The following is a 26,001-nucleotide window of genomic DNA, read 5'->3' on the forward strand; positions in this document are numbered from 1 at the left end:
AGAAAAGAAAAGAAAAGAAAAGAAAAGAAAAGAAAAGAAAAGAAAAGAAAAGAAAAGAAAAGAAAAGAAAAGAAAAGAAAAGAAAAGAAAAGAAAAGAAAAGAAAAGAAAAGAAAAGAAAGAAAAGTAACATACTGGTTTGAGCTGCTGGGCATGGGTCTGTCCTTGCTCAGCTGCAAAGACTGCTGTTTATTGAGGGCTAATGATTCAAATTTGGCAGGATGAGGCTAAGTAGTAATAATAATAATGATACTTAGCAGTTATTGCTATGATGCTTTCATTAAACTGATTTAGAAAGCATCATTATTTTATTAAGCATCCTTATGTTTATTCTTCCATTAAATGAAGATTTGCTCATCAGAGCCCCATTAGTTAATGGACCTGTTGCCAATGGCTGCTGCTCCCAGAAGCATGAGAAACACCAAGCTCTGACTGCATTTCAAGCTGTCTGGGAGCTATGGAGGTGCCTTTGCATCACATGTGGCACCTGTGTCACACACCTTTAAAGGGGCTTTCCCCTCATGGGAGCCACATGCAGCTCCCACCCCCACCGCCACCTCCCTGTGATTTGGCAGGGGGATGCTCATGGTGACTCCTCTTCCACGATCCACTAGGGAAAAGAGATGAGCCTTCAACAGGTTTTGTCACTGCTAGTGTTTCATTTCATCTCCTCACACGTATTTTCCAGGTACCTCCTGACCTGGCCCTTTTGTGCCTTGCTGCTCTGCATGGCAGATGCCATCGAGCTGACAGACATGTTTGGGGAGATCCAGTCTCCCAACTTCCCCGATTCCTATCCCAGTGACTCGGAAGTGACGTGGAACATCTCTGTGCCTGATGGATTTAAAATCAAGCTGTACTTCATGCATTTTGACTTGGAGTCATCCTACCTCTGTGAATACGACTATGTGAAGGTGAGCTGTGAGATCACGGGGCAGATGGTGAGGTAGACAACAGACATGTTGGGCCAGCCGAGAAAGGGTAGTGCTGGAAAAGCTGGGAACAAGACAGTTTTCCCCATTTACTGTGCACAAGAGTTGTCAGTCCGGTGGACCACTGGGAGAGCTCAGGTAAGATGACAACATCCATTGGACTAACAGTGAGTGGGACACCAGAGGCAGAGGTTACCCACAGAGGATCTGATTTCTGGAAGTAGTTGGGCATCTGATTGTCATTGGGCGAAATGGGATTTGCACACCTATGGGCTGATGAAACCCTTGTGGCTAAACCACCAGCCTGTGCCACTCTAATGCCAGCCATGTGCAAGAAGGACCCCTGAGCTGGTCACACTTTGCCAGGCCATGGTTGTGGGTGCACCTTGCAGGCAGCCTGGGTCCCTGGCCACCACTTGTAGGCTCTTAGGACACACTGTCCAGCCCCCAGGGAAGCAAAAAAGGAAAGGCTAGACCTGAACTTAAGGCTGCTATGAAGGTTCTCAGGGAGCTGTCATGGCCAAAACCTCCAAATATTTCAGTTTGCTTCATTGCTGGGCAGTAACCATCCAAAACTGCAGTGGACCACTCATTGCAGTGCCACAGAGCAACCTTGCCTTTCGCACCACAAGTCTCTCCAGGCAGGGCTCTCCTTCCCACTCAGGACAAGCTGGGTTCTCCATATCTTTGAAAATGGTCAAGTTTGGTGCTTCTGGCAAACCAGCAGTAGCAAGCAGGTGCTTTCTAGGATTGCTTGGTTGAACAGATCTTACGGCGTCATCCAGTACAAGCCTTACCCTGTCCCTCTGCACAGAGGCAGGCAGAGCTTGCTCCCAGGTCTGGAACCACAGAACCTGGCCCTGGTGCTAGTTGCCAGATAATTGAAATTATTATTTTATTCTTGCCCTAAGAACACAAAGCAAATATTTGTGATTTTTTTCTTCTAAAATCTGTTGCTCGCTGCTTTAATTTCCCCTTTGTGCTGGCACTCATTCTGCTACTAACAGCTCTCATTGAGGTTTGATTAGTTCTTTCTGCTTCTCCTGGAGCTTCTCCAAGCACAAGGGCCAGGGACATATATAGAGATATATTGCTTTAAAAACCCAGTAAGCTCAAGGAACAGATTTCTTGGAAACTTTCCCCATTCCAAGCTTTACCCCTCCTCCCACCCTTCACCCCCTGCTCTTTTTTCCTTTTTCATAAGTCTCCCTGTTATGTGGCCATGGTGCCAACTTGGCACCACAGCTCTCCCTGCCGCTGGATTTCTGTAAGAAGGCAGTATTTTTCACAGGGATTTAGGTCTCAGCTGTATAAATTTGCTTGGGGCTGTAACTCAGCTTGCAGAGCCTCCACCGCAGAATTACATTTGAAAAGTGATGAAAACGGATGGATTACAGGAGATCCGTAAGTTACTCTGCTGGGTAAGGGTGTAATGTTGATGCTACTAAACCACCCGCTTAGAAAACATCAAGGAGAGCAGCAAATGACTCTGTGGCTATTTTCCTACTTGGGTTTATGTGTCCAGCTCTGTCGCATCAGGGCAAGGTGTAAAAGCAGCGTCAGTGCACTCTTTGACAGAGGCCGCAGCGAACATCTATGGAATATAACTATAGATCTGGCACATAAGGTGCTTCTCTGTAATACTCTGCTGGTCCCAGGGAGGAAGCTCAGAAAGACACAGGTGTATCTCTGCATTCCACAGCACTCAACGGATTCCCACCCATGAACTTGTACCATTGCTTTCTGAGCTCACGGGTGACTTTAATCTCCACAGCATCATATGGTAGAGAGTTACACAGGTTAAATATATGATTACATGCTTCTTTGTGTGTGTGTGTGTGTGTGTGTGTGTGTGTGAAGAAACACATTCTTGTTTGTTCAGAGTCTTCATCACCTTGACTGCCATAAGAAGGAGGTTTAAATGGGGCTGAACAGGTGGGGACTCAGCTCATGACAAGCAAAAAGCCACTGTGCCCTTTCCTTCCCTCAGTCCTTGGCCACCCGCACACCCAAGCTCTTGAGCAGTGTAGAAACTCATCGTGAGTGAGCTCAGGGCAAGCCGAGCTGCAAACCCACACAGATCTCTGCCTTCGGGGTGGTCTGCAGAAGGGAACAGTTTCCAGAGCTCTAAAACAATGGCTAATTAAAACAATAGCTGTTTATTTATATATATGCACATATACGCGTGCGTGTGTGTATATATATATAAAAAGAACATGGCTCCTAAAGAAATGCTCACAGGATGGGAGGCTTGTTTGTGCAAAAGGGGATGGCAGAGAGGGGGAGTGAGCCAAGAGGAATGGGAGGAAAGCCCCCAAAATGCCCAACTGGAGAAGTCCCCCACGCAGGTAGAAAGCACCAGTCACACGCTGCCTTGGGAAGCTGAACTCTGGGCCCCAGTGCATCAGAGACAGCCTCTTCTCAGGTTTTGGATGGCCACCCTCAACTGCTTGCCAGGTTCTTGGGGACAGGGAGCAGCCATCCACCCTAGACTTTCAGCTCCTGCCCTCTGCCATGCTCCTCAGCAGCCTCTGCCTAGCTCGTTACTGTCCGCAGGGAACTGATTTGGGGGTTCCTCATTTGCAGAGGGTCTTACCGTGGGTTGTCCAACTCCTTTCTGGGATCACCCAGCAATGAACACTTTTGCACAAAAGTCTCCAGCACTGGCCCAGGGCACCCCAAAAGTCATGACCATGACCAGGAAATCAGGTTAAGTGATCTGAATAGTGTCACTGAGGAGCACTGTGGGAGAGGCAAAGAGATGGATGATGAAATCCTGACTTCTGAGGGGCCTTCATGAGTAAATCTCCAAGCTTATTAGGGAGACCTGAGCCTACGGTCCTGTCCATGAGGCTTTGCACATCACTCAGTCAACCTCTGGAATGAAATCACCCCCGAGAACTTATCAGCCAGCTAGGTACACCTTGATTGAAGATGAGGGGACATCCCCTTGCTGATGGCAGGGGACATGCAGGGACAGGGAATGAGCTTGGTGTCACATTCAGGGCAGTGCGTGCCCAGCCAGGGGCTGCAAGAAGGGTGCACAGCACCCATCTACACCTTCTTCTGCTCAAAGGAGGGATAAAAGGCACAAATCAATGTTTGCCATGAACTAGGGGTTCAGGAGGAGAGCATCCTCTTTTGGTTCTGTCAGACAGCCCCAGTCAGGGGGTTATTCATGCTTTGGGAGTACAAGGTCCCCAGAGGAGCACTTCAAATCCCAGGAGGCAGCTGGGAGATGGTTCTGTGCAGAGCAGTGTGGTGGCACTGGCCACCCCCTGCACCGCTGGGGACAACAGTTACCCCCAATGCAGGGGAAGGAGGAGGACCAGGCATGGGAGCAAACCAATAGCTCCTGCAGCACCCCAGCATCCCGCCTGGGTCTCTTTTCACTCCCACCCTCTCCAGGGAACAGGCCTAGCCCAGAAATAGAGCATGTGGGCACAGCTGCCATGCTGGGAGGGGACAGTCTCTGGACGCCAAACCAAGTCCACAGCACAGGAAACCAGACATCCTCCTTTTTTGGCCGTGCCCTGCCACACGTTCCCATGGAAATTCAGGACAATTTCATGTTTGCATATGAAAAGACCCTTGATGTGTTTTGGGGAGAGGATGGATGCATGTAGGGGAGAGGATCTCCAGGAGACCTAGATGGAGGCTCTTGCAGGGGCTGTCCCATCCCTGCCTCATTCCCAACAGTCAGCAGCAGCAATGTGTTGATCTGGGTGTTGTGCTCTTGCAACACTGACTGCGGGGCCGCTCAGCGGGGGCCACTTCATGCCCTTCCCTGGCTTTGAGCATCTCCTCCTCATGTCATGTTCCCAGTGTCTTCAGCCCAGCACTGCGATTTCTCTGCCTAATGAGCCATTTATATATATTACAAGTGGTATGTTTGGCCTTCATCAGTCCAATTAGTGCATTCCTGGAGGGCTGGAGGGGGGGCTGGTGGCGGCTGTGTTTCCGTGTTGCCGACTGCCTGCTCCTCTCTGCTGCCGGCAGCAGACACCAAACTGCCGAGCCAAATTCCCCTTGGTGATCGTGGCATTTCGTTAACCCAGCGGCTGCAGGAGGATCTCTGGAGCATCAATGCCCCAGTATCCCCAGCAGCCCATGCCTTGGGGCAGCCTTTCTTGCCTGCTGAGCCAGGGTATCCAAGCTCCTGCCCCAAAGAGGGAAATCAGTGAGGGGCCCCGCAGCTTGGGACACCACTTCCCTTACCCACAGCACTAGCCAAAATGCAGGGGGACAGAACCATAACCAGGGAGTGACTCCCATCTGCCTCCATCCAGAGGGGCAGAAATCTTAATGAGAGAATGAGGATGCAAGCAGAAACAGGGAACACAGCAGAAGGCATTGGCAAGGGTAAATTTAAGGCACGAGGGTGTCGCTATATTTTATTTTTCAAAGGAGGATTCTTTCAGCGTATTTTTATAGGGAATTTCTCTGTGGCAATTGATATTTCCCTCAGGGACACATCTTCTCTAGTGAAAACGTCGACATCGTGACCCGAGAGGGAGAAACTCCAAACAAACAACCAGGATTTAATTACCAGCCTGCTTGCTGGATGTAAATGATCCACAAAAAAAAGTATACAGTCCCCAGCAGAAGCAGCAAATATTAACCAGGGATGATGACCTCTCTGTTTAGTTTGCTGCTGGAGGGCTGCCTCTGCTCCCTGTGGCTTGGGGCATGGGACCCGTCTCAGATAAGAGGCCACGGATACCTTCAGCGAGGAGAGCACAGCTCTCCCGGGCCCCATCCTTCTGCTCTGGGGCTGTATCCAGGGATGCTGGGAGCAGTGTTGAAGCTAGCCCCATGGATGGAGCATCCTCTGGCCGAGACACAGGGCACTGGGAAGATTTTCCCGCACTTTGGTGATGCTGTGCTGCAGATCCTAGGGCTTAAGGAGAGGGATGGGAGATCACACAGTGGTTCATGTGTCCTGGCAGAGGTGACAGCCACCAATCCCACACAGAGCAGCCGGTTGGAAATTCCTCCTTCCCGCAGATTTCCTTAAGAAAAAAGCATTTTCTGCAGAGAAGGCTGCATCCCACGTGCTTGCACAGCCAAGTCTGTGTGTTGAGGCCAAAATGCCTTTTTTCATCCCTTGGTGATGGCACTCCCGTTTTTCAGTCTGAAACACTATTTCAAAACAATTTTTCAGATTTAAAAGCAATTCTAAAGCACCACAGTATATTTCAAAGGGATTGAAACCAGATGGAGCCCAAATTACTTGTTTTCTTTTCTTTCCCCAGAATGCTGTTACCAAAAAAAAAAAATTTCAATTGGGTTTTTGTCCCAAAGCAGGCCACGTGTTTTTTCTCCAAATTCTCAAAATTTATCATCGGAAAGTCTCTCTCTTTTCTGGCCAGCTCCAGCTTGTATGAGAGGATGGAAAATATCTGGAGGCAATGTCAAGGCATGCTGAGTCGCCATTTCCACGTTGGCTTTCCATGGTGTGAACGAGTTTCCGCCTGTTTGTTCAGCTCTGGGAAATTTCCCTTTCAGATCCGGACCCTCCCCAGCCAGCACATCCTAAGGGTCTCCAGAAGACAGGGATGCAGTCAGAGAACAGTCTTGCCTTACTGAGGCCACACAAGCCAGGGACTGCATTCCAACACCTCCAGGAGCCCATGAGTCCTCAAGCAGATGACTGTTTTCCCCAGGCATGTGCTGGGGGACTGCACACTTCATCACAGCCTCAATAGCCGTGGCTTGGCATGAAAGGTGGCGGGTTGGCTGGTGGTGTTCATCACATTCCTCTGCTGAGGCTTATTCATATCTGAATCTCCTGAGGGAAAGCAGGCAGGGTGCTGGGAACCGCCTGGGAGAGGTCGTGGTTGAGACAGGGGTTGGGGATGAGATGTGTAGGAGAAGAAGATAAATCAATGCTGGAGAAAACAGCAAGGAAAAAGGAAAGGAAAGGCTTCCCAGGGAAAATTGGAGGGTTTTCTGCAGAGATTACATTGTTTTAAGGCACAGATGAGGCTATGTTTTAAACAGATGCACATAGGGAGTACTGAACATGCTGACATGACAACAGGGCATGCTGCCTCATTACTCCCCTTCTTTATCCCTCTGGATGCATGGTCAGAGTCCAAACAGTGCCTGGCACCACAGGTCTGGAGCCAGACAGGGACCCTAGGTAGCAGGGACAGGACCAAGATTGTCCAAAGGCAGCGCAGGGAACAGAAACACCATCCAAATTACAGCCGCTGCTTTGAAGTGATGCAAAACCAATGGGCAGAGGCTCCTCTGGGCACCCTCCCAGCAGCAGAGACTCCCATGGAGATTCCCTGCCTGGATCAGTGTTTGGGCCATGGGAAGGGGTGACGGGGAGCATCTCAGGTACTGACAGCTCTGAATGGGAATGACACAGCCCAGGGCTGATTTTCACACCCCTTCTTCTGCACCTCTTCTCCTTACTCCACCTCTCAAATGGGCTCCCACCCTGCATCCTCCCCTTACACCCTCCCAGCTCCTCCCTACATCCTGGATGCTACCTGCTCTTGACATCTGCTTCAGAGGGTGACTCCAGACAGAGCAGGCAGACCTGAGTCCCTGTGCACATTTTGCAGAACCCACTTAATTGCTTTACTGCACTAACAGCATCTCAAAGAGCTAAATCAGTGGGAGTCAGACCTGTCATGCTCTGAACATCCCTGGGATCACTCTTGGCTGCAGAAGGTGATGTGAATGCAGTGGGAATGGCTGGAAAATGCTATTTCAAAGATGCCCTGGCAAGGGCCAAGGCAGCAGAATGATGAGCAGGACAGGTCTTGAAGGGTCCAGAGCTGTATCCTCAGGCTGTGGCCATCCAAGGCTGCCAGATGGGCAGCCTGTCCCCCAGAGGCACTGGTCAGCTCTGGAAGGGGGCAGGCTGGGCAAGCACAGGCAAAGGTGTGAGCTGCTGGGTGCAGAGATGATTCCAAGCCCAGCCTGACATCCCTGAGGAACACATGGCAGGCTCTCTAGGCTCACCCCTTCTTTCTGCTAACAGATTGAAGCTGAGGACCAGGAGCTGGCAACCTTCTGTGGCAGGGAGACGACAGACACAGAGCAGGCTCCTGGTCAGCAAGTGATCCTGTCCCCAGGGCCCTACATGGGGCTCACCTTCAGATCCGACTTCTCCAATGAGGAACGCTTCACTGGCTTTGACGCCCATTACACAGCTGTGGGTAAGCAGCATTTGAGCCTTCAGGATGAGCTTCTAGGGTAGGGTAACAAATTTGCAAAGATCACATCCCAAGTCAGCCTTGGGGACCCTTGCAAGACAGGAGCTTGTGTGCAGCCCTTGGGCCATGTGGGACTCGCTGGGTGCTCGTGTGACCCACCACATGGGACAACTAATTTCTCAGTGTTGTGGCAAATGCCCCCATGAGCAGTGACATGTGGAGGACTGCAAGATGACCTCTCTGCCTTGTTATCTTCATCTTAGATGTGGATGAGTGCCTGGAGAAGAGTGATGAGGAGCTGGCATGTGACCACTACTGCCACAACTACATTGGCGGGTACTACTGCTCCTGCAGGTTCGGGTACATCCTCCACTCCGACAACAGGACCTGCAAAGGTACCACCCAGGCACAGTTCAGACACATGGATGGTCATACAGAGGGGTCCCTGAGCAGGCAACAGACCTACCAAACACAGGCAAAACTACCTTTTTTTCCTGCAAGGAGGGAGGAGGTGCCTCTTCCCTACAAACCTGTAATCCGAGACTGTTTTTTCCCATGAGCTGTGCTCCTCAGCTAAACTCTATAGACCTCCTCAAGTCAGAGAAATTAAAAGGTTTAGTCTATGCTCTGAAAGTGCATCATGTAGATTAGCTGGGACTAGCTGTCAGCCCAGGGCCTCTGTGCCAAAGGCATATTTGGAAGTGTGAGATATGTGAGATGCTCCATGCATGGACAAATATTTGGGTTCCATGGACCCACTCAGCAGATCCCACTCCACTGGGAGGGCTCGTGAGTGTGATCAGGATTGGGACATGACTGTCAGGGCCCTGACAAAGCCATGGCTGTGTTTCAGTGGAGTGCAGTGACAACCTCTACACCCAGAGGAGTGGGGTCATCACCAGTGCCGACTTCCCCAGCCCCTACCCTAAGAGCTCGGACTGCCTGTACCGTATCGAGCTGGAGGAGGGTTTCTTCATCACTCTGGACTTTGAGGACAGCTTTGATGTGGAAGACCACCCCGAGGTGACCTGTCCATATGACTACATCAAGGTGAGCTGGGGTCTGCACACTCCTCCTCTGCTGCTCACCTTTCTTTTCCCCAGTGCCCTGGTGAGGAGACCAAATCACCCCAGTCTAAACAGGAGTGATGTAGCCATCAGGAGCCCTGTGCTCTCTTGACCCTATGTCTCTTATCACATCTGATTTTGAACCTTTCAGCCAACAGTGACCCTCTTTCTGTTCACATCCCTGTTCACATGGTACTTAAGCCCCACTGACCCCACTGCAGGCCTACCCATTAGTCTCAGGGATCAAAGACCCTCCTCACACCATCCACTCATCTTTGCCTTGTCAGATCAAAGCTGGCCCAAAGGAGTTTGGACCTTTCTGTGGAGAGAAGTCCCCAGGACGTATTGAAACCGAAACCAACAGCGTGCAGATCCTCTTCCACAGTGACAACTCCGGAGAGAACAGAGGCTGGAAGCTGTCATACACAGCAATTGGTAAGTCCTGCTGCCTTCCACTGTTTGCTGGGCTTGGGAACAGGAAGGGCTTTATAGGTGGACACCATGGTCCATAATCCTGTCTCCAGAAAGGATCTGTTCCAGAAATCCCACAAGGAGAGGCATAAATAACACAGAGCCCTCCTTCCAAAGGATGCTTTTTCAGATGGGCCCTGAACCAAGATGACATTGCAAAGCAGAGCAATTTTGGGCACGGTAATTGCACAGGCTACTGTTATTAGCTCCCAGATTTGTAATGCCGAAAGCCAGAGAATTACAGACTGGAGGAAAGACCTGGAGCCTCCATGCCTTCTAGAAGAGCCTGGATGAGCAATGCCAATGTAGACTAGAGCAGGAGCAGGGCAGAAATGCTCAAACTCTGCTACATGGGCTGGCTGGCAGAGCTGGGACTCCACATTTCCTCTATTTATTCCTCTGTGTTTTGTTTTGCTTCATTTTCTTGTATTCAAAGGAAACCCATGCCCACCAGTGCAACCACCAATCAATGGGAAAATTGAGCCTTCTCAAGCCAAGTACACTTTCAAAGACCAGGTTGTCATCAGTTGCAACACTGGATACAAAGTGCTGAAGGTATGGGGAAAGTGTGTGGAGCTGGGAATAGGGTAGAAAATAGAGAATGCTTTTGCTCAAAGGCATTGCAGCTCTGGGAGAGCAAACAATCCACACAACATCCTTACCCTCTTCCCAGAGGCAAGGAAAAAGCTTCATCTGAGAGCCACCACCTTTCCTTTCCAAAGACACAGAGGAAGACAGGAGAAAGCACTTTTCTGAGCCACCCTCTCAGCATCTCTCCAGACCCAGCAAGCTCATTGAATATCAGGCTTGTCACCTCTGCCAGAGAAAAAGTCAGCAAAAGCCCCAGGGGAGTGCTAGGGTTTTGTCTGTTCCTCACCTCGATAAGCACTGGCTCAGCAGCCCTACAGAGGCCACTCTCCACTGACTGGGAGGTCCTCTGGGACTTTGGGACAGCTTCAACAAATCACAGGAAGCAGGATTTTGGCAGGCCCTCTCCAGGAAGCAGCTGGGAACCACAGGATCTGTGGGTGACTCACGGGGTGGTTGTCTTCCCTCCAAACCAGTAGCCCACTGTGTCTTCCAGCATGGAGTTGGGTATTTCTCTGATCTCCTCCTAGTCCCATTCTTCATGCAGACCTGCCTCCTTATACACCCCATCATCTAGAACAGGAATAAATTACTCCAGTTCTTTTGCTTCAGCATGCCACTGAGTTGCTGGCAACAGGAAAACTCTCTAAGTTTTTCATTATGATTTTATTGCAATTTTTAGCTCCTCTTTCAGGGGAGGCTGGATATAACTTGACTAAATCACCAAGAAATTCCCTTTTAATCAAGAGATTTATTTCTTTTCCTTGAACATTAACAGGTGTTTTCTTTTTTGTTGGCACCTTCTACACAGGATAACGTGGAAAGCGATTCTTTCCAGATCGAGTGTCTGAAGGATGGGACATGGAGTAACAAGATCCCTATCTGCAAAAGTAAGGACACCCTTCCCCACCCTGCCAATGTCCTTTTCCTGCTAAAATAATTTCATGCTAACAGGAGCTGCCTGGCCAGAGTGGAGTTCCTTACTCAGAGACACAAACCCAGCCAGAGAGGCTACGTAAGCCTGCAAAGCTCCTTTGGCTTGTTCTTGGATAATGTAGTGGGGCTCAGTCCAAAAACCACAAGCAGGAGATTGGTGCTCTTATTTAGATTACTCATATAACTTGATTTGCGAGCCTTTTTTGCTGTCTCCCCGTCAAAAAAAGAGCAAGCCTGGCTCTTGAGCACTGGCTCTGTCAGATAAATCTGGGACAATTTGGGATAATCCAGTTCCTGGTCCAAATTTCCTTCCCAATGGAAGCTGTCAAGACCCAGGGCATTAGTCCCAGGTACTCGCCTAAACTTGGCACTGCTCAGCTAAGTGAAAGGGGAGAGAAAAGTTGTCCAAATATTAACAAACCATAAAATGGGAGAAAAGGGGAGAAGAAAAGTAATACCATTTGAAAGGGCAGGTGATGATTTGCATCATCTCTTCTTTCATCTAGCCCAGCTCCTCTCTCATCTCAGGCTTGGGAGATGTATCTGATAACACCTTTTCCATTTACCCCAAACCCCTCAGCCCTCAGGAGGGCTCTCACTGCTGCTCAGTCTGTTGTAAGGCTGGCCCAGAGAGGAGAAAAGAAGCAAACATGCTCAGAGAGTGTCCCAGACCCTTCCAGGAGATGCAGGAGGAGATGCTTTCTAGGGATGTTGGGATCCAGGCTCTCCTCATCTGGGCAGATCCTTTTTCTTTTAAGAATATTGTGGATCTTACCTTAGAAGAGTATTTCTGGAGTTTTAATTTGTCTTTTCTCACTCAAAATGGAAACTGGGAGGCTCTGAGACCTGCTAAATAGATTCATATCTTAAAGAGCTCCTTAGAAAGTGTGGGGTCAATGATGCCTCTGCCCTGCCAAGGAACTCCCCACTCCTACAATCTCATTATCACAGTCTCCCATTGATTGTATCCAGCTTCATGTAAAAAATAGAATGAAATTCCAGGTAAATATTTTTAACCCTGGAAAGTCGGATTTTTGAGAAAATTTAAATTATTATCTTCTTTATTCCAGCTGGGCTGGAACTGATCACTTCTTGTGTAATATGACTCACTACACTAAATTTCTAAGACTTTTTTGGAAAGCCAAGAAGCCTTGGCTTTCAGCTCTCCAAACTGCAAAGCCTCCCACCTCCCCAGGATGTCTGTGAGAGGCAGGCACAGGAAAAATGGTTTTAGAAAGCAATGCAGAAAATAGAAAACTTCTCAGCCACTGTGGATAAAATCCAGTTCTATAGCCTGGAGAGGCTAAACACAAACCTGTGAAAGCTTCTCCCAGCCACTACCCTCAGGCTGCCCTAGCCCAGCAGAGTGAGAGGGTCCCCAGCAGGACCATGGCTCCACTGGCATCCGAGGCACTCTGGCACAGCTCGCCGGGCGCTCATTAACGATTTCTGGTGGTTTGGGGGCTGGGTTTCCTGCATGTCTCTCTCTGCTCATCTACTAATTGGGCTTTCTCTTTCTGCTCTCCTCCTTCCCCTCTGCTTTCGGTGCAGCTGCAGATAGAGCCGACAACCAGACAGAGGGAAGAGCTGGCTCGGAGCAAGTGGCCGCGTGAGGCTGGCGCCGGCTGTGCCACCCCGACAGGCAGCCTGTCTTGATGCCCCTCTCTGATCTGTCCAGCACCCAGGGCAGGCTCCCTTTGCCGCTGGCCTGGCTGCCAAATCCATCTCTGTGGCTTGTCTAACCGGCATGGCACTGTTAACCCCCCCACGCCTGGTACTTCCTTAACTCCATCTTGAGAAGGGGAAAGGACACTGGAGTTGAACATCTCATTCCCATTGTCATGCCTGGGGATCACATGCTGCTGCCAGCTCCTGGCATGTCCATATCCCTCCCTCTCCATGCGGATTCTCTGGCCACCTTGGCTCCCCCTCCAAGGCGGCTGTTGCACAAGGAGCATGGCATGGCAACCATGGTTGGTTGGTTGGATTCAGTCTCCCGCTGCCCTTCATCCCTAGCCCAGCGCCACAAATAAGAAACACTCCTTCCTTTCCTTTCTCCAAGAGTCCTGGTGCCTTTCAGACCCTCCAGACAAGGAGGCCTGGAGGATGGGTTGGCATCACTAGCCCTTTCCTGCAGGCACCAAGCCCTGGCACCAACACAGCAGGATGGATGTTCCTCCACCTCCCCTTTGCTTCCCACTGCTGGCCCAGCAGATGTGAGGATGGGCTGGCCTCATGCTGACGGCAGCTGAAGGAGATCAGAGCCTGGTATCTGTCCCCATTCACATTCCCAGGAGCCATAGGCATGCACCCTGGACTCCCTGAGGCATCAGAGGCTTCACTAGGAGGAAGCTGGGATGGGAGGCTGGGAGAGGAGGAGGTGTGTGTTGGGGAGCTCGGTCCACTTCTAGTCCCACAAAGATGCTAAAGGGCCCCTTTCCTGAGGGAAAACTCTGGAAAGGCTCATGGAACAAATGCCCTCCCCTCACCTTTTCAGCAGGACCTGGGACACTGGTGTGGCAACACCTCTCTGCAAGAGCCCATTCTCCAGGCATTGGGTTCCTCCAGGCCTGGGGAACACACAGGGATGAAATGGGCTCTGCAGGCCAGTGGATGCTGCCCTGCAGCCATAAATAACCCCAGAGTAGAGGTGCCAGCCAGGATGGTCCCCTGACATTCATTCCCTCATTCCTCCAAGGGAACAGGTATCCAGAGTCTCCACCCAGCCTGGCTGCACCCACACACTCATTCCATCACCTGCTGTCCCTACAGAAGGCGAAGGGGACCCTGGTGAATAGTGAGCTGTAGCATTTTGCCATAAACCAGGCTTTTTCCACCCAAGCAATTAGGTAACCCTGAGCATTGGTACATATCCCTTGTTCCAGCTACTACTTCTGGTGAATTCTCTCTTTGTTAGCCTGGATCACTTCGTGAGGAGTTAGGACACCTGTCCTCACCCCCTTCACATCCTGGAGAACATGCAGACACACATCCACAGAGGGTCATCCCTTATCCACAGGACCTGCTTTCTGCAGTCACCCATCCCCTACTCAAACATAGCTCATCCTAAACATAGCAGAATCCAACTCCACAGCACTGCATTTCCTGGCAGGATCAGACCCTAGTTCCTGCCTTCCACTGGGGCAGGTCCCCCAGGATGGGGCAGGGGGAAGCTGCACAGCATTGTCTGAGTGTTCTGTGACCTGCCCACATGGCAGGGAGCTACAGCTCCAAAGGAGAGACTCCTGGCTTTGGAGGATGAACCCTCTTGCAGCCTGGGGTCCTTCCTGGTGTGTTTGGCACACACCCAATACAGGGGACAAGCTGGGAGGAGAGGCTGAGCAGGGTACTCTGGGTGATCTAGGGTAGAAAGGGGATCATGGACAGGCCATGGGGAAGGGCAATCGCACCCCAGGAATTTTTATCCCTCCATCAGACCCTGAGCCAACAGCAGGGATGGTGAAGCAGAGCCAACGTTGCTGATGTCCTGGGAGATGAAGCAGGTTTGATCTCACCCGTATCTGCTGGCGTCATCCCTGCCTGCAGACCAGCCAAGCCACACTCTTAATGTCCTTCATCTCCTGCTGGCCTAGGACAGCCAGGACCAAGGGTTGTTCAGCCTGATGTGTAAATGCTTAACAGCACTGTTTGGTGAGCAAGACCAGAGCAGGAAGGACTGGACCATGCTTTCAGCAAAGGCTTGTGCACCTCTGATTCACAGCATAGGCTGGTGAATTACTGCCTACTTCTCCTTGCCCACTCCCAAGGGATGCAAAGACGTACTCTGAGACCATCTCACAACACCTCTCACCTACCAGAGCAGGCTTTCTCCCTTCTCAACAGTACAGCAGGGAGATCTCACGCTAAATGGAGGGGTTCCCGGGACTGGGGTCTCCGCCAGCATGAGTGGTGCTAGCCATACAGCCAGCAGGCGAGCCATGCCATTTGCATGCCCTGTCTGTGCAGGGTGTCTGCGGGAGGGTTTCATGGAGCCAGGCTGTCCTGACTGAGACAGAGCCTTCTGCTGCTGTCTGAAGCCATGTCAGGCTGCGTCTCCTGCACTGCCCTAGAGAAAGGGGATACAGGACTATATGGGCCCATGCTCTGCCCCACAGGACCACTGCCACATGCCAAAGCCCAGCACTACCTGCCTGCTCGTTGTCTGGATACCCCAAGAAACAGCACAGGGTTCAACCCCCCCTTCTGTGTTGGGTTTCAGTTGCTGACTGCAAAGCGCCGCTGGAGCTGGAGCACGGCTTTGTCACCTACTCCACCAGGAACAACCTGACCACCTACCGAGCAGCCATCCAGTACCACTGCCAGCACCCCTACTACCACATGGCCCCCAACAGCACGGGTGAGCAGTGGGGCCAGGCCATGTTCCCACAGCACAGCGCAGGCGGGCACGTGGCCATGCGCGTGTGCGTTTGCAAGCGGGGGGAGTTTGGGGTGGCTGCTCCGGGGTGCTCTGCAAACAGCAGGCTGAGGATATAGCCTACACACACCGTACCCTGCATCTGCACTGCCTGGACTGTCAGACTGGACACATCCTGCTCCTCAGTGAGGTATGATGGAGTTGGCCCTGCCTCATGCTTTGCCTGAGTGTTTCACAGCCTCGGCAGAGCAGTGTGGGTGTTCCACGTTCTGCCTTCTCACCCTGCCATTTGCTCCCTGCAGATTATGAAATTATGGAAAATTGAAAGGAGCTGCTGCTGGAGAGAGCCTCAGTAAGGGCTCTGCAAGGCTCCTCATCCCAGCACCCAAATGTTCAGTGTAGCCAAAGCTGAACAGATAGCAGTAGGATCATATCAGACTGGGTTTTCCCCTCAGTCCCCCTGGTCCACAACCACAGAAAAAACACAAGGCACTTTGACAAGAATCATAGGTCTCTGCACCCTTCAGACTCAGCTCTGGGCAGCAGAAAGGGTGTGTACACACCCCAAACCATCTTCCTCCTCCTCCTCCCTCAGCAAGCAAAGCCAAAGGAATTCCTCACATTCCTGTCTCCCAGCTTGTATCTCCCGCTGGCCTTGTGCATCTGGTCCCAGCATCCCGTATGCATTAGCAGAATGGGCACTGGCAATATTTACGTGGAGGCTGCTGCCAGCAGAGGCTGAAGGCACAGCACAGCCCTCCAGACAGCTCAAGGCAATGAAACTGAGGATGGTGGCACATTCCCTGCATGAGGACAGGGCTGCCAGCCCCCCCCAGGGAATGGAGCACAGGGAGCTTTAAAAGGGAGGTCACCTGAAAAAGGGTTCCCAGGGTCCTGACCGCTGGGCAACTCTCCTCATTGCAAAGGACACTCCCTCATGCCAGGACCACAGACGAGCTAACACTTTGCTCTCTTCCAGCCACCTACACATGCGACGCATCAGGGGTGTGGAGGAGCGAGGAGCTGGGGATCAAGCTGCCATCCTGCCAACCAGGTACTGGAACTGGGGCAGCTGGTTCCCCTTGCTCAGCAAGGGGTGCAGAGCAGGGACATGCAGGGAGGGGATGCTGCCATGCCTGACCAGACCTGATGCTTCCCTAGGCAGGGACCATGCTCCCTGGTGACAGCATCACATGAACTTGGCTATTCATATCCAACTGCCACAGTGAATGGCCAGGAGGGGGGCAGGGACAGAGTCTTTCTGCTATCCCAGCTGGCCCAGATGGTCAGGGTGCAGTGGTGGCACTGGGCTGCAGTGATGAGGGCATGTGTCCCTGGCAGTTTAGGGCAGCAGTGAGGTCACAGCCATCATGGCTGTCAGGGCTCCCCAAGCTCCCCATACCAGCAGACAAGGAAGCCAGCAGTCCCAGGGCAGAGCCCACTGTCCATGTTCAGCCTCCAGCATCCCTGGAGATGGCTCCAGCCAAGAGCAGAGCATTACCTGGCTGTCAGCTCCCACAGACAGTGTGTAGACATGCAGTAGCAATTATCACCTCTTCAAGCCTTGCAGAAAAACTCAGCTGCTTTTGCAGGGAAGGAAAATCCCAAGTCTTTCTGCAGTGGCAGAAATGTTTGCAGCCAGCAAGTTTCTAGGCCAGGTGCCCACTCAGGATTAAACAATTGTCTCTGGGATGTTTGCTGGCCATAGCTAAGAGCGGGGCCAGGTCTGGCTGACAGGATGGGGGCCTGGAGGAAGTTTGGGTGTGGACTATAATCCGATGTGCAGGATAGGCTCTCCAGAGAGGTGCAGGGATCTGGCTGCAATGCAGCAGCTGCAGCTGCAACCACCCCAGGGTCCGGACACTGCCTCAGCCCCATGGGCAGGGTATCTCCAGATACCCTGGAGAGCAGGGTATCTGCTCTCCAGCCATGCTGAGCCACTGCAAGTCCAGAGGAGGGACCCCTGAGATTCCCTGCATCCCACAAAACTCCAGAAAATTTCCAAAAAACTCCTGGGCTATGGCTGCTCTTGTTGTGGCAGCTGCTCCCTGCATCTCTGCTTGATATTTCAGCCTGAACTAATTTGAGCTGGGAGCATATGGGGACAGCTTTTGGGGCCATAGCTGCTTTCATGGGCCATTTCCAGGCCTTTTGATTAGTGGCAGGAGTCAGAGAGACTTCAGGAAAATGGAAAATCCCAGAGAGAGGGTGACGCTCTCCTGAGATCGGCATCTGCAGGCAGCAGCTGGCCAGCTGTTGTTCAGATCTTCCCCATGTCTCACGCATCTCCCCATCAATTGAAACCTCTCTTCCAGGCCACTCCATGCCTGCCTCTGCCATCAGTGGGAGCATTTGCAGCCTGGTCAGCATTTTTGATATGTAATTTAATAGAATAAATATTTGGCTGGATGCACTTCCTCTAAAACCATCTCCTTGGGACAACCGTCAGCTTCAGTGCAGCAGACCATCTGGGCTGGGACACAGGAATTCTTTTCCTGAGCATGTTTTCTATTCCTTTCAGCACTGGGAAAGGCAGGGGTGCAGAACACATGCAGAGACACTCACCATGCTCCTTCCCTGCTAGAGTCACATTTTTCCTGGAGACAGACCCCAGTCACAACAAATCCACATTTGCAGCTCCCAGTGCTCCTGCACTGGTTCCAAGGCTGATTCTCAGCCCCGATCCCATCAGCCTGAGAGGTCAGATCCTCTTTTTGTGAGGTTTTGCATCCTCCCCTCAGAGTACAGGTGGCATCAAGGCAGAGGCCTGGCACTTTCTCTTGAGGATATGGGTTCTCTTTGCAGACTCAGAGGGATGAGACCAGCACCTGCGCTGCTGCGATTCAGGACTCTTTCAGATGTAGAAGGACAAGCCCAAATTGGCTCTCACAACCTCCCGGTGACATCAGCACTCACAAGCCAGCTGGGAGTCCCCCTCCACAGGGCTGCCAGAGGCATGAATCAGGCCCCCCCCCCAACCATGTCCCAAGGCTTAAGTTCCATAGGGACACGATTGTTCCTGCCCACCCTGTCCAACCCTTCCAGAGCCACCTTCAGCATCCTGAGTCCCTCCTCTTCCTCATACTGTGTCACAGCGTCTGGATAAAGCTCCTGGAGGCAAACCAGTCAGCACAGCAGGGCTTTTCGGGCATTAATTCTAGGTCTGTTGGAGAGCTGAGAAGAGGGGTTCTGGTTTGGCTGCCAGAATTGTGGTGAGGAGGTGCAGGAGTAATGTCCATGGTGCTAGGCAACATGGCTGAGCCCTTTTCAGCCACAGCTCCTCTGGGAGGGCATATGCCATGGCCATGAGAACACAAACCTCATGACAGGTCTCAGAGCAAGGGGTGAGACTGGGCTGATGTCAAGCTCCAATCCTCCCCCCAGCATTCCCCTGGGTTTCTTGGCACACTGAGCAGGAGCCAGGCAGTTGGCTGAAGGTCTGGGAAGGGCTGAGCAACCTCAAAGGTCACAGTGAGGCTGCAGATTTACTCATTTGGCCTTTCTGCTTCTGAAGTGGTGTGGATCCAGCCAAATCCCTCCATAAACTACAAAAGAGAGTGTTTGGTTTGAAGATAACCAGTCACGTGGCATACTCTACAGGGATATCCCTTTTCATTTGTTCCCTAGATAAGTAAACTGGGAGTAACTGTCCTGTCCTTTCTGCCCCCAGTGTGTGGCCGGCCGGCTCGTCCTCTGCCTGGGATCATCAAGCGCATCATCGGCGGGCGGAACGCAGAGCCCGGCTTCTTCCCCTGGCAGGCCCTGATTGTGGTGGAGGACATGTCCCGGGTGCCCAACGACAAATGGTTTGGCAGCGGAGCCCTGCTCTCAGACTCCTGGGTGCTGACAGCCGCCCATGTGCTCCGCTCCCAGCGGCGGGACAAGACTGTCATCCCCGTCTCCAAGGAGCACGTCACTGTCTATCTGGCCCTTCATGACGTGAGGAACAAGATGGATGCCGTCAACCGGACAGTGGAGAGGATCATCCTCCACGAGGAGTTTGACATCCAGAACTACAACCACGACATCGCTTTGGTCAAGCTGAAGGAGAAGGTGACCATGGGGAAGTACGTCATGCCCGTCTGTCTGCCCCAGCTTGAGCACGAGCTGGAGGGGCCTCACCCCAACACGCTGGGGCTAGTGGCTGGCTGGGGTATCTCCAACCCCAACATCACAGTGGACGAGATCATCAGCTCGGGCATGAGGACCCTGTCTGACATCCTGCAGTACGTCAAGCTGCCGGTGGTGCTGCACGCCGAGTGCAAGACCAGCTACGAGTCACGGTCAGGGAACTACAGCGTGACCGAGAACATGTTCTGCGCCGGCTACTACGAAGGTGGGAAGGACACTTGTTTGGGAGACAGCGGGGGAGCCTTTGTCATCCAGGACCCGGGAACCCGGAGGTGGGTGGCCCAAGGGCTGGTCTCATGGGGTGGCCCAGAGGAGTGTGGCAGCAAGCAAGTGTATGGTGTGTACACCAAGGTCTCTAACTATGTGGACTGGGTGGAGAAGAAAACAGGCTCCTCAGAGAGGTGGACATTCCTGGACCCTGAGCCAGAGAGATGAGTTACTAAGCAGCCTGCTGCCACCGCGGCTCCCTTTCTTGTTGTTGTTATTGTTTAATGTGCTCCAGACTCTGGTCTTTCGCAAGCAACAGCCACGATACTCCACTCATGCCAAGCCTTTGCCAGCCCTCCAGGTCATTTGTTTCACTTGGTCCCGCATCCCTTCACTTGCATTCTTAGGAAATGCTTGCTAGGGAGCTGGGGGAAGGGAGCAAAAGGCAAGATCTCAGCTGGTGTCCTCAGCTTGTGCTGCCCATCTGCAAACCTCACCCACATTCTAGGGAGCCTCCCTCCAAGCCAGGAAAAAGGCACAGCAATTGAGGCAGCATTTCGTTGACACCAAAGCTTTGTGCCGTGCACGGGGAATTGCCCCCACCTCGGAGACTCTTTGGTCAAATTGTCCCATCAGAAGATGCAACTACAGAGCCTATGGACAATGCAGGAAAACCCATCTGGGCAGGCCTGAACCTCACAGGTCCCCCACACTTTCTGTGCAATGAGTAGTGAGAGAGTCCTGGGGGGTTGCTATTATTTTTGTTTGCAAACAGACATCCCTGCCTGGTGGCATCTCAGGTGATGCCCACCTGGCCCCAAGGATGTGAGGATACATCCACAGTTAGCCCTAAACCTCAACCCCAAACTTCAGCCAGCACCAGCCCAAATGGTCTACCTGTGTCTCACCATGTGGGATGAGAGACCCACAGAGGACACAGGGACAGGAAGAGGGGTTTGGACTCAGCATCACACTCACCTCCAGCCACCAAAACTTCTCCAACCCTCTATCACTTCAAGCCTTCTCCAGTCACACCCCCAGACTAGCTCTGTGGTTTCCAGCCACAACAGGCCTCCCAAGGAAAGTTTTTCAACACATGAGACAGCATCACTTTGGCTGTACCTAAGCAGTACTTCTTTTCAGCAGAATCATTTTAGGTAGAACATCCTTCCTTGGGCTTTCACCTCTTTCTCAGGGGCCTGGTTAGTCCTGCATGGCAGTTTATTCATTCTTGCAAGAACCTAGTCCATTTTAACTGCTTTTAAGGCCATCGATTTAGCTGATTTACCTTTACTGATGGTGTTCAGCATTTGTTCATGGTTCTTGTGACCTATTCCAGGTGTCCAAGTCATTTTAGACTGACCCAAACTCACCTAATGCACCAGAAGTATTCATATCTCACCAACTTCCCCCCATGGCCCATGCAGACAAATAAGCCCTGCCAAGGAACAAGGTCAGGTGAGCTTACCTTCCTTCAGTGGGGACACCTTCTCCTTCTTTTGCCAGCAAAGCCCTCCTAGAGCTGTAAGCAACATGCAAAAATCGCCTGCTGTTCTCTCTGTGTGCCTGTAGCCTCATTCCAGCCTCTGCATCTCCTCCTCCTTTGCTTTTGCCATGAAAGGAAGAAGCCAACAGTGGATGAGCCACTCTGACATTTTGTTATTACCCAAGAAGCCATTTGTAGAGCATGTAGAGGAACAGAAGGCCTAAGGAAGGTCAATCTTGCAGACATACTATGAACTGTACTCCTGGCTATGTCATTTAACTGCAAGGTATTTTCTAATATATATATTTTTTTCTTTTTTTTTTTTTGATACTACATTCTGTAAAATATCTAATGTCATGTAAGGATGGTTCTCTGCAGTCTTCCTCCTGAGAACAAAATAAAACTTTTATATGTACTGAGTTTGTGCCCTGAGACTTTTATTCCAAGAGGAACATGGTCAAGGCTGGTTGCTAGTCTCTGCCATGCACACTTCCTCTCCCAGGTGGATTCTCACACCATCCCTCACTCCGACGGCTGCTCAGCCATGGCCCACGCAGCTTCATGGGCTGAGACAGTCCCTGAGTAGCCCTGAATACAAATCACAAAAAAGGGCGACAGATGAGATTCTGCCCTTCAATTATTTATAGCCTGAGCACATCACTGAAGGGGCAATGGCAGGAGGAGAGGGCAGCAACCTGTATGCTGAGAATAGCAATTAAATCTGAGTTCAATTGCAATGAGGAAAAAATAACAGGTATGTGATTTTTACTTTAAAAGGAGTGAAAAATCAGCCCCTTCCCAGTAGCTGTTGGACTGAGAGGGCGTGTCTTCACAGCAGAGGCTCTGCAGCAAGCTCAGATGTGAGCTGAGGCAGGCACAAAGCTCTGCCGGGCATCTCTGTATCACAGGCTGTGAAAATCTAGCCTTTGGAGAGAGCTTAAAATCACGAGCGCTGTTTCCTACCATGTGCCTGGATCCAAGTCTGAGAGCTGAGTTATTGATCCCTATTTTCCTATGGCACAGAAATTAAAAACAGTGCCAGGCTCCTCTGCATTGATGGCAGGGAGGAGGGCAATGGGTCTGGCTCACTCATGGGTCTGCTGACATGAGCAGATATATTGAGGGTAAAGGAGAGGAGAGAGCAAAAGCAAAATCAAAGTGTGGTCCTCTGAGCATTAAACCATCATCTGTAGGATCTAAGCCCAGTCAGCTCTGGGGCACATTAAAAAATATTGCTGCCCTACAACAGATAACTCATAAATACAGACTCTCCTCCACCTCCTGTCGATAGCTCTGCCCGGAAATCCCCAGCACAATCCAGCCCTCGCCCCCTGCTCACCAAACTGCTGCTGCCGAGTGCCAACCCCTCGTGCCCCACGGGCGCTTCAGTGTTTGCAGGGTGGGCTGGCAACAGGCAGCCAAGGAGAAAAATGGGAGCAACAATAGGCTTTGCTTTTGCTGGCACCTCGCAACCTGCCAGAGTGGTGAGAGCTTCTCTCCGGGGAGACAGGCGCAGAGACAGCAATTGATCGGTCTGGCTGTGGTGAAAAGCCAGCAAAACGTCCCTGAAGAGGTTTTACTGCCTCTGGCTGCATGTGAGTGCCAGGCGTGAGCTGAGAGTTGGCTGCAGTAGAGCCCAATCTCAAACAGACTGGGGGGAACAGCCAGGACCTACACAGGACCCACAGAGAGAGGGAGAATCCCTCTTCCCTCAGCCACCTTCCACTTTTCCCATGCCAGCTGGGGGCCTGGCCACTGCTCACCAACCTTAGGGGCTGCACTGAGCTGCAAGGGCTTGCTCTGTACTCCAAAAGTGCCAAGAGCTGCAGAAAGAAGCAGTTTGAGGACAGTTTGCTAAGAAACAAGCGGGAGATGAGCACAGCTGCCTGTCGGAGAGGGGTATCCTGAAAAAGAACCCCAAAAATGAGACCATGGCTGAGAAACCTATATATGCGCAGGCGGCTCTGAGTATTGGGGAGGGGATGAAGGGGCTGCATGATGGAGGGGGCATGCTCACACAGCATGAGGAGACAGGCAGGCAAGTAGGCAGAGGCAAGGAGGGGATCAGGACAAAAGCAGCGTATTTACATAAGGCTGTGGATGGGGAGCACAAGAGGTGTGCAGAAGACTTGCAGGGGAGCAAGGGATGGGTTTCCCCTTGTGAAAGAGCACAGAGACTCAAGCAAGAAAATAAGGACCCCCACATGGATGTAATCTCCACCAGAGTTGGCTTCTCAGGCACAGACAAGGGAGTAGCCCCTCAGCAGCTGGGTGGTTGGGGAGGCTGCAGACAGCCAGACAAGATGATTGGGGCTGGGAAAACCTCAGCATGGAAAGAAGAGGGCTATTGGCAATGGCAGAAAGAAACTTGGCCATGTCCCTGCTTCATGACATAACGCCGGCGGGGAGAGGGCGGGCAGCTCCCATCACAGGAGGGGAGTTGGTCCAGGCTGCAGGATCAGCCTCCTCCCCAGCAGAGCCACTCATCCACAGACCAATTCCATTCCCATGTAGGATAGGCTTTGGGGGACCATGCTACAGGGAAACAGCTGGTCACAGAAATAGGAGGGAGGGCATCCCCCACCTAGGGAATGCTGTCCCGTCCCAGTTCTGTCGGCTCACTGGTCCCAGTGCTTCCCAGTGCAGTGCCGGAGATCTGCAGCTCCATCTGGTGGCTCTATGGCCAGGGCTGCTGAGGCTGTGGAGGAGAAAAGGCGCTGGGGAAGGGGGAATTGGTGGGGCAAGCAGGATGGAACACTCAAGAAACCAAATCCACGCGGCCCATGGATCACACAGGGTTTTCTGTTATGTACGTTATTTTTTTTAACCAATAGCCTGCAGGTTGCATATGTGAAAAAATGGGAGAATCTTACATCAGCAGAAAAAGCAAACCCACAGTGAACAGAGTAAAGGGCCCTGCAGGACACAGCAGGGAGGAGAGGAGAGGACTGCACCTCAGAAGCTGCACAGCCAGGGATTTACCTCTCTGCCACGTTCAATTTCACAGAATCACAGAATATTTTGAGTTGGAAGGGACCCACAAGGATCATCGAGTCCAACCCTTAAGTGAGTGGCCCATACAAGGATTGATGCTATGCAAGCTGCACTGGGTTTGGTTATTGCCTTTCCTTCAGCTCATCTTTCTTCCACTAATTCAGTTACAGAATCTTTGCTACCATATCCATCTTCAGCATCAAATCATTTACCAAGTCAGGAGAGGATGGATGCATCTGCCTCGGTGGTTATGCAGGTCTGTTCCTTGTTGGACTAATTTGACAGACAGTCCTAAAACCAATTTGAGTACCCAAAGTAGTTTGGAGGTTGTTCAATTCAGCTCCCACTATTCGAGGTAAGCAGCAGGTCCCCGGGTATCTGTGTTTCAGCTCCTCAACAACCCAGGCGATGTATGAACCCCAGGGAAAACGGCAGAGAAAAGCAAGCTATGCAGGTCACTTTGGGGGATGTTAGAAATCCCCATGTCACTCCAGCAGCCTGCATCCCAGCACAGTCAGGGGCCAGTGAAGCAGAGCAATCCAGAAAGTCGATGGAGTTAATAGAAGCCATTCAGCAGCCAGGCACTGCTGGCCAGACTCTCTCTGAGAGGTATCAAGTAAAAACAAAAACTATGTTGAGAATGGCACAGCCACATCGAGGGGTGATGCCTCCTGAGTTGCTCCTAAACCCATCCAGGGCTCGGCAGTGACCTGGTCACTGAACAGTTGTCACTGACACCTCACTTCCCCAGGGGATCGCTGCATCTCCTGGCTTCTCCTGTGGCCCCACAGAGCTGGATTTCCCATGGAATCCCTGGTGTCCCCAGTGCATCCCCCAATGCATTCCTAGGTGACAGCCCTCACAGTGCTCACTCTCACAAAGGTCCTCATCCTCGCCCAGCCCCATGCCCCAGCATGACCCAGGTGGACATGGAAGAGGATGACAGCTAGGCTGCCCCCATACTCACTGACTTCACCTGGCCAAGCCTCATTCCTCCACCATCTGCATCCAGCCCCAGGGCAGGACTTCAGGAGTGAGATCCTGGTCCACCTTCAGGTCCCACATCCTCTGGCTTCACTTCCTCTATCAGGTCATAAAATATCTCCCTCCAGTTGTCCATCTGCATGGTTCTATCTCTTCTAGGGGCCAGGCTTGCTGTGCAGGCACAGGGTGAGTGCCCAGGGTGTTCTGCTCCCACTGCGGCCTGCCCCAGGGAGCCAAAGCCTGAGCACAAGAAAGGAAACCAAAAGGAGTTTTGCCTACAGTGCCAGTTCTTCTCCAGCTCCTGTGTGTCTTTTTCCACATACAATGACTGGCAAGGGGCAATGGGTCCCTGGTCCTGCCCCTGTGCTGCCCACAAGGCATAGCCCACCAGGGTTGGAGTGGGGTGACAGTCTTACCTAACACAAAAAAGTCAACCAAAACAGACAAAGACGAAGAAACAAAAGGAAGCATTTCAGCAACAAGGTTAATCTGAGTGCTTCCTGCCACAGGTGATTCGGGATGTATTAATGGGGTCAGGAGAGCAATCAAACTGTTTATACGAAAAAGAAATACAGGAGAGGCTCTGAAATTTGTGTCATGAAGGTCTTACCAATCTCTGCTACCTCACTTCTGATTTTTCCCACCACTTGCTCACC

The 26,001-nt window shown here is 51.7% G+C and overlaps 1 protein-coding gene across 2 annotated transcripts in view; it reads left to right on the forward strand.

Annotated features, from left to right (window-relative positions):
• The window catches only part of MASP1 (mannan binding lectin serine peptidase 1), a 23,862-nt gene extending 2,080 nt beyond the window's left edge, over positions 1-21,782 (forward strand). Inside the window, exons 2-11 of one of the 2 annotated variants that reach the window (XM_027685749.1) lie at positions 688-913; positions 7,932-8,109; positions 8,370-8,501; positions 8,960-9,156; positions 9,461-9,608; positions 10,081-10,199; positions 11,044-11,122; positions 15,388-15,525; positions 16,523-16,597; positions 19,214-21,782. In XM_027685749.1, coding sequence (XP_027541550.1) covers positions 688-913; positions 7,932-8,109; positions 8,370-8,501; positions 8,960-9,156; positions 9,461-9,608; positions 10,081-10,199; positions 11,044-11,122; positions 15,388-15,525; positions 16,523-16,597; positions 19,214-20,109 — 2,188 coding nt within the window. In that variant the 3' untranslated portion in view covers positions 20,110-21,782. Of the gene's footprint in view, positions 1-687; positions 914-7,931; positions 8,110-8,369; positions 8,502-8,959; positions 9,157-9,460; positions 9,609-10,080; positions 10,200-11,043; positions 11,123-12,719; positions 13,225-15,387; positions 15,526-16,522; positions 16,598-19,213 lie in introns of those variants that run through there. The other variant, XM_027685750.1, reaches the window with a different exon arrangement.
• The last annotated feature ends 4,219 nt before the right edge of the window (positions 21,783-26,001 follow it).

The sequence above is a fragment of the Neopelma chrysocephalum genome, unplaced genomic scaffold (assembly GCF_003984885.1).
Source record: "Neopelma chrysocephalum unplaced genomic scaffold, ASM398488v2 Primary Assembly neopelma1_69, whole genome shotgun sequence".
NCBI lineage: Eukaryota > Metazoa > Chordata > Aves > Passeriformes > Pipridae > Neopelma > Neopelma chrysocephalum.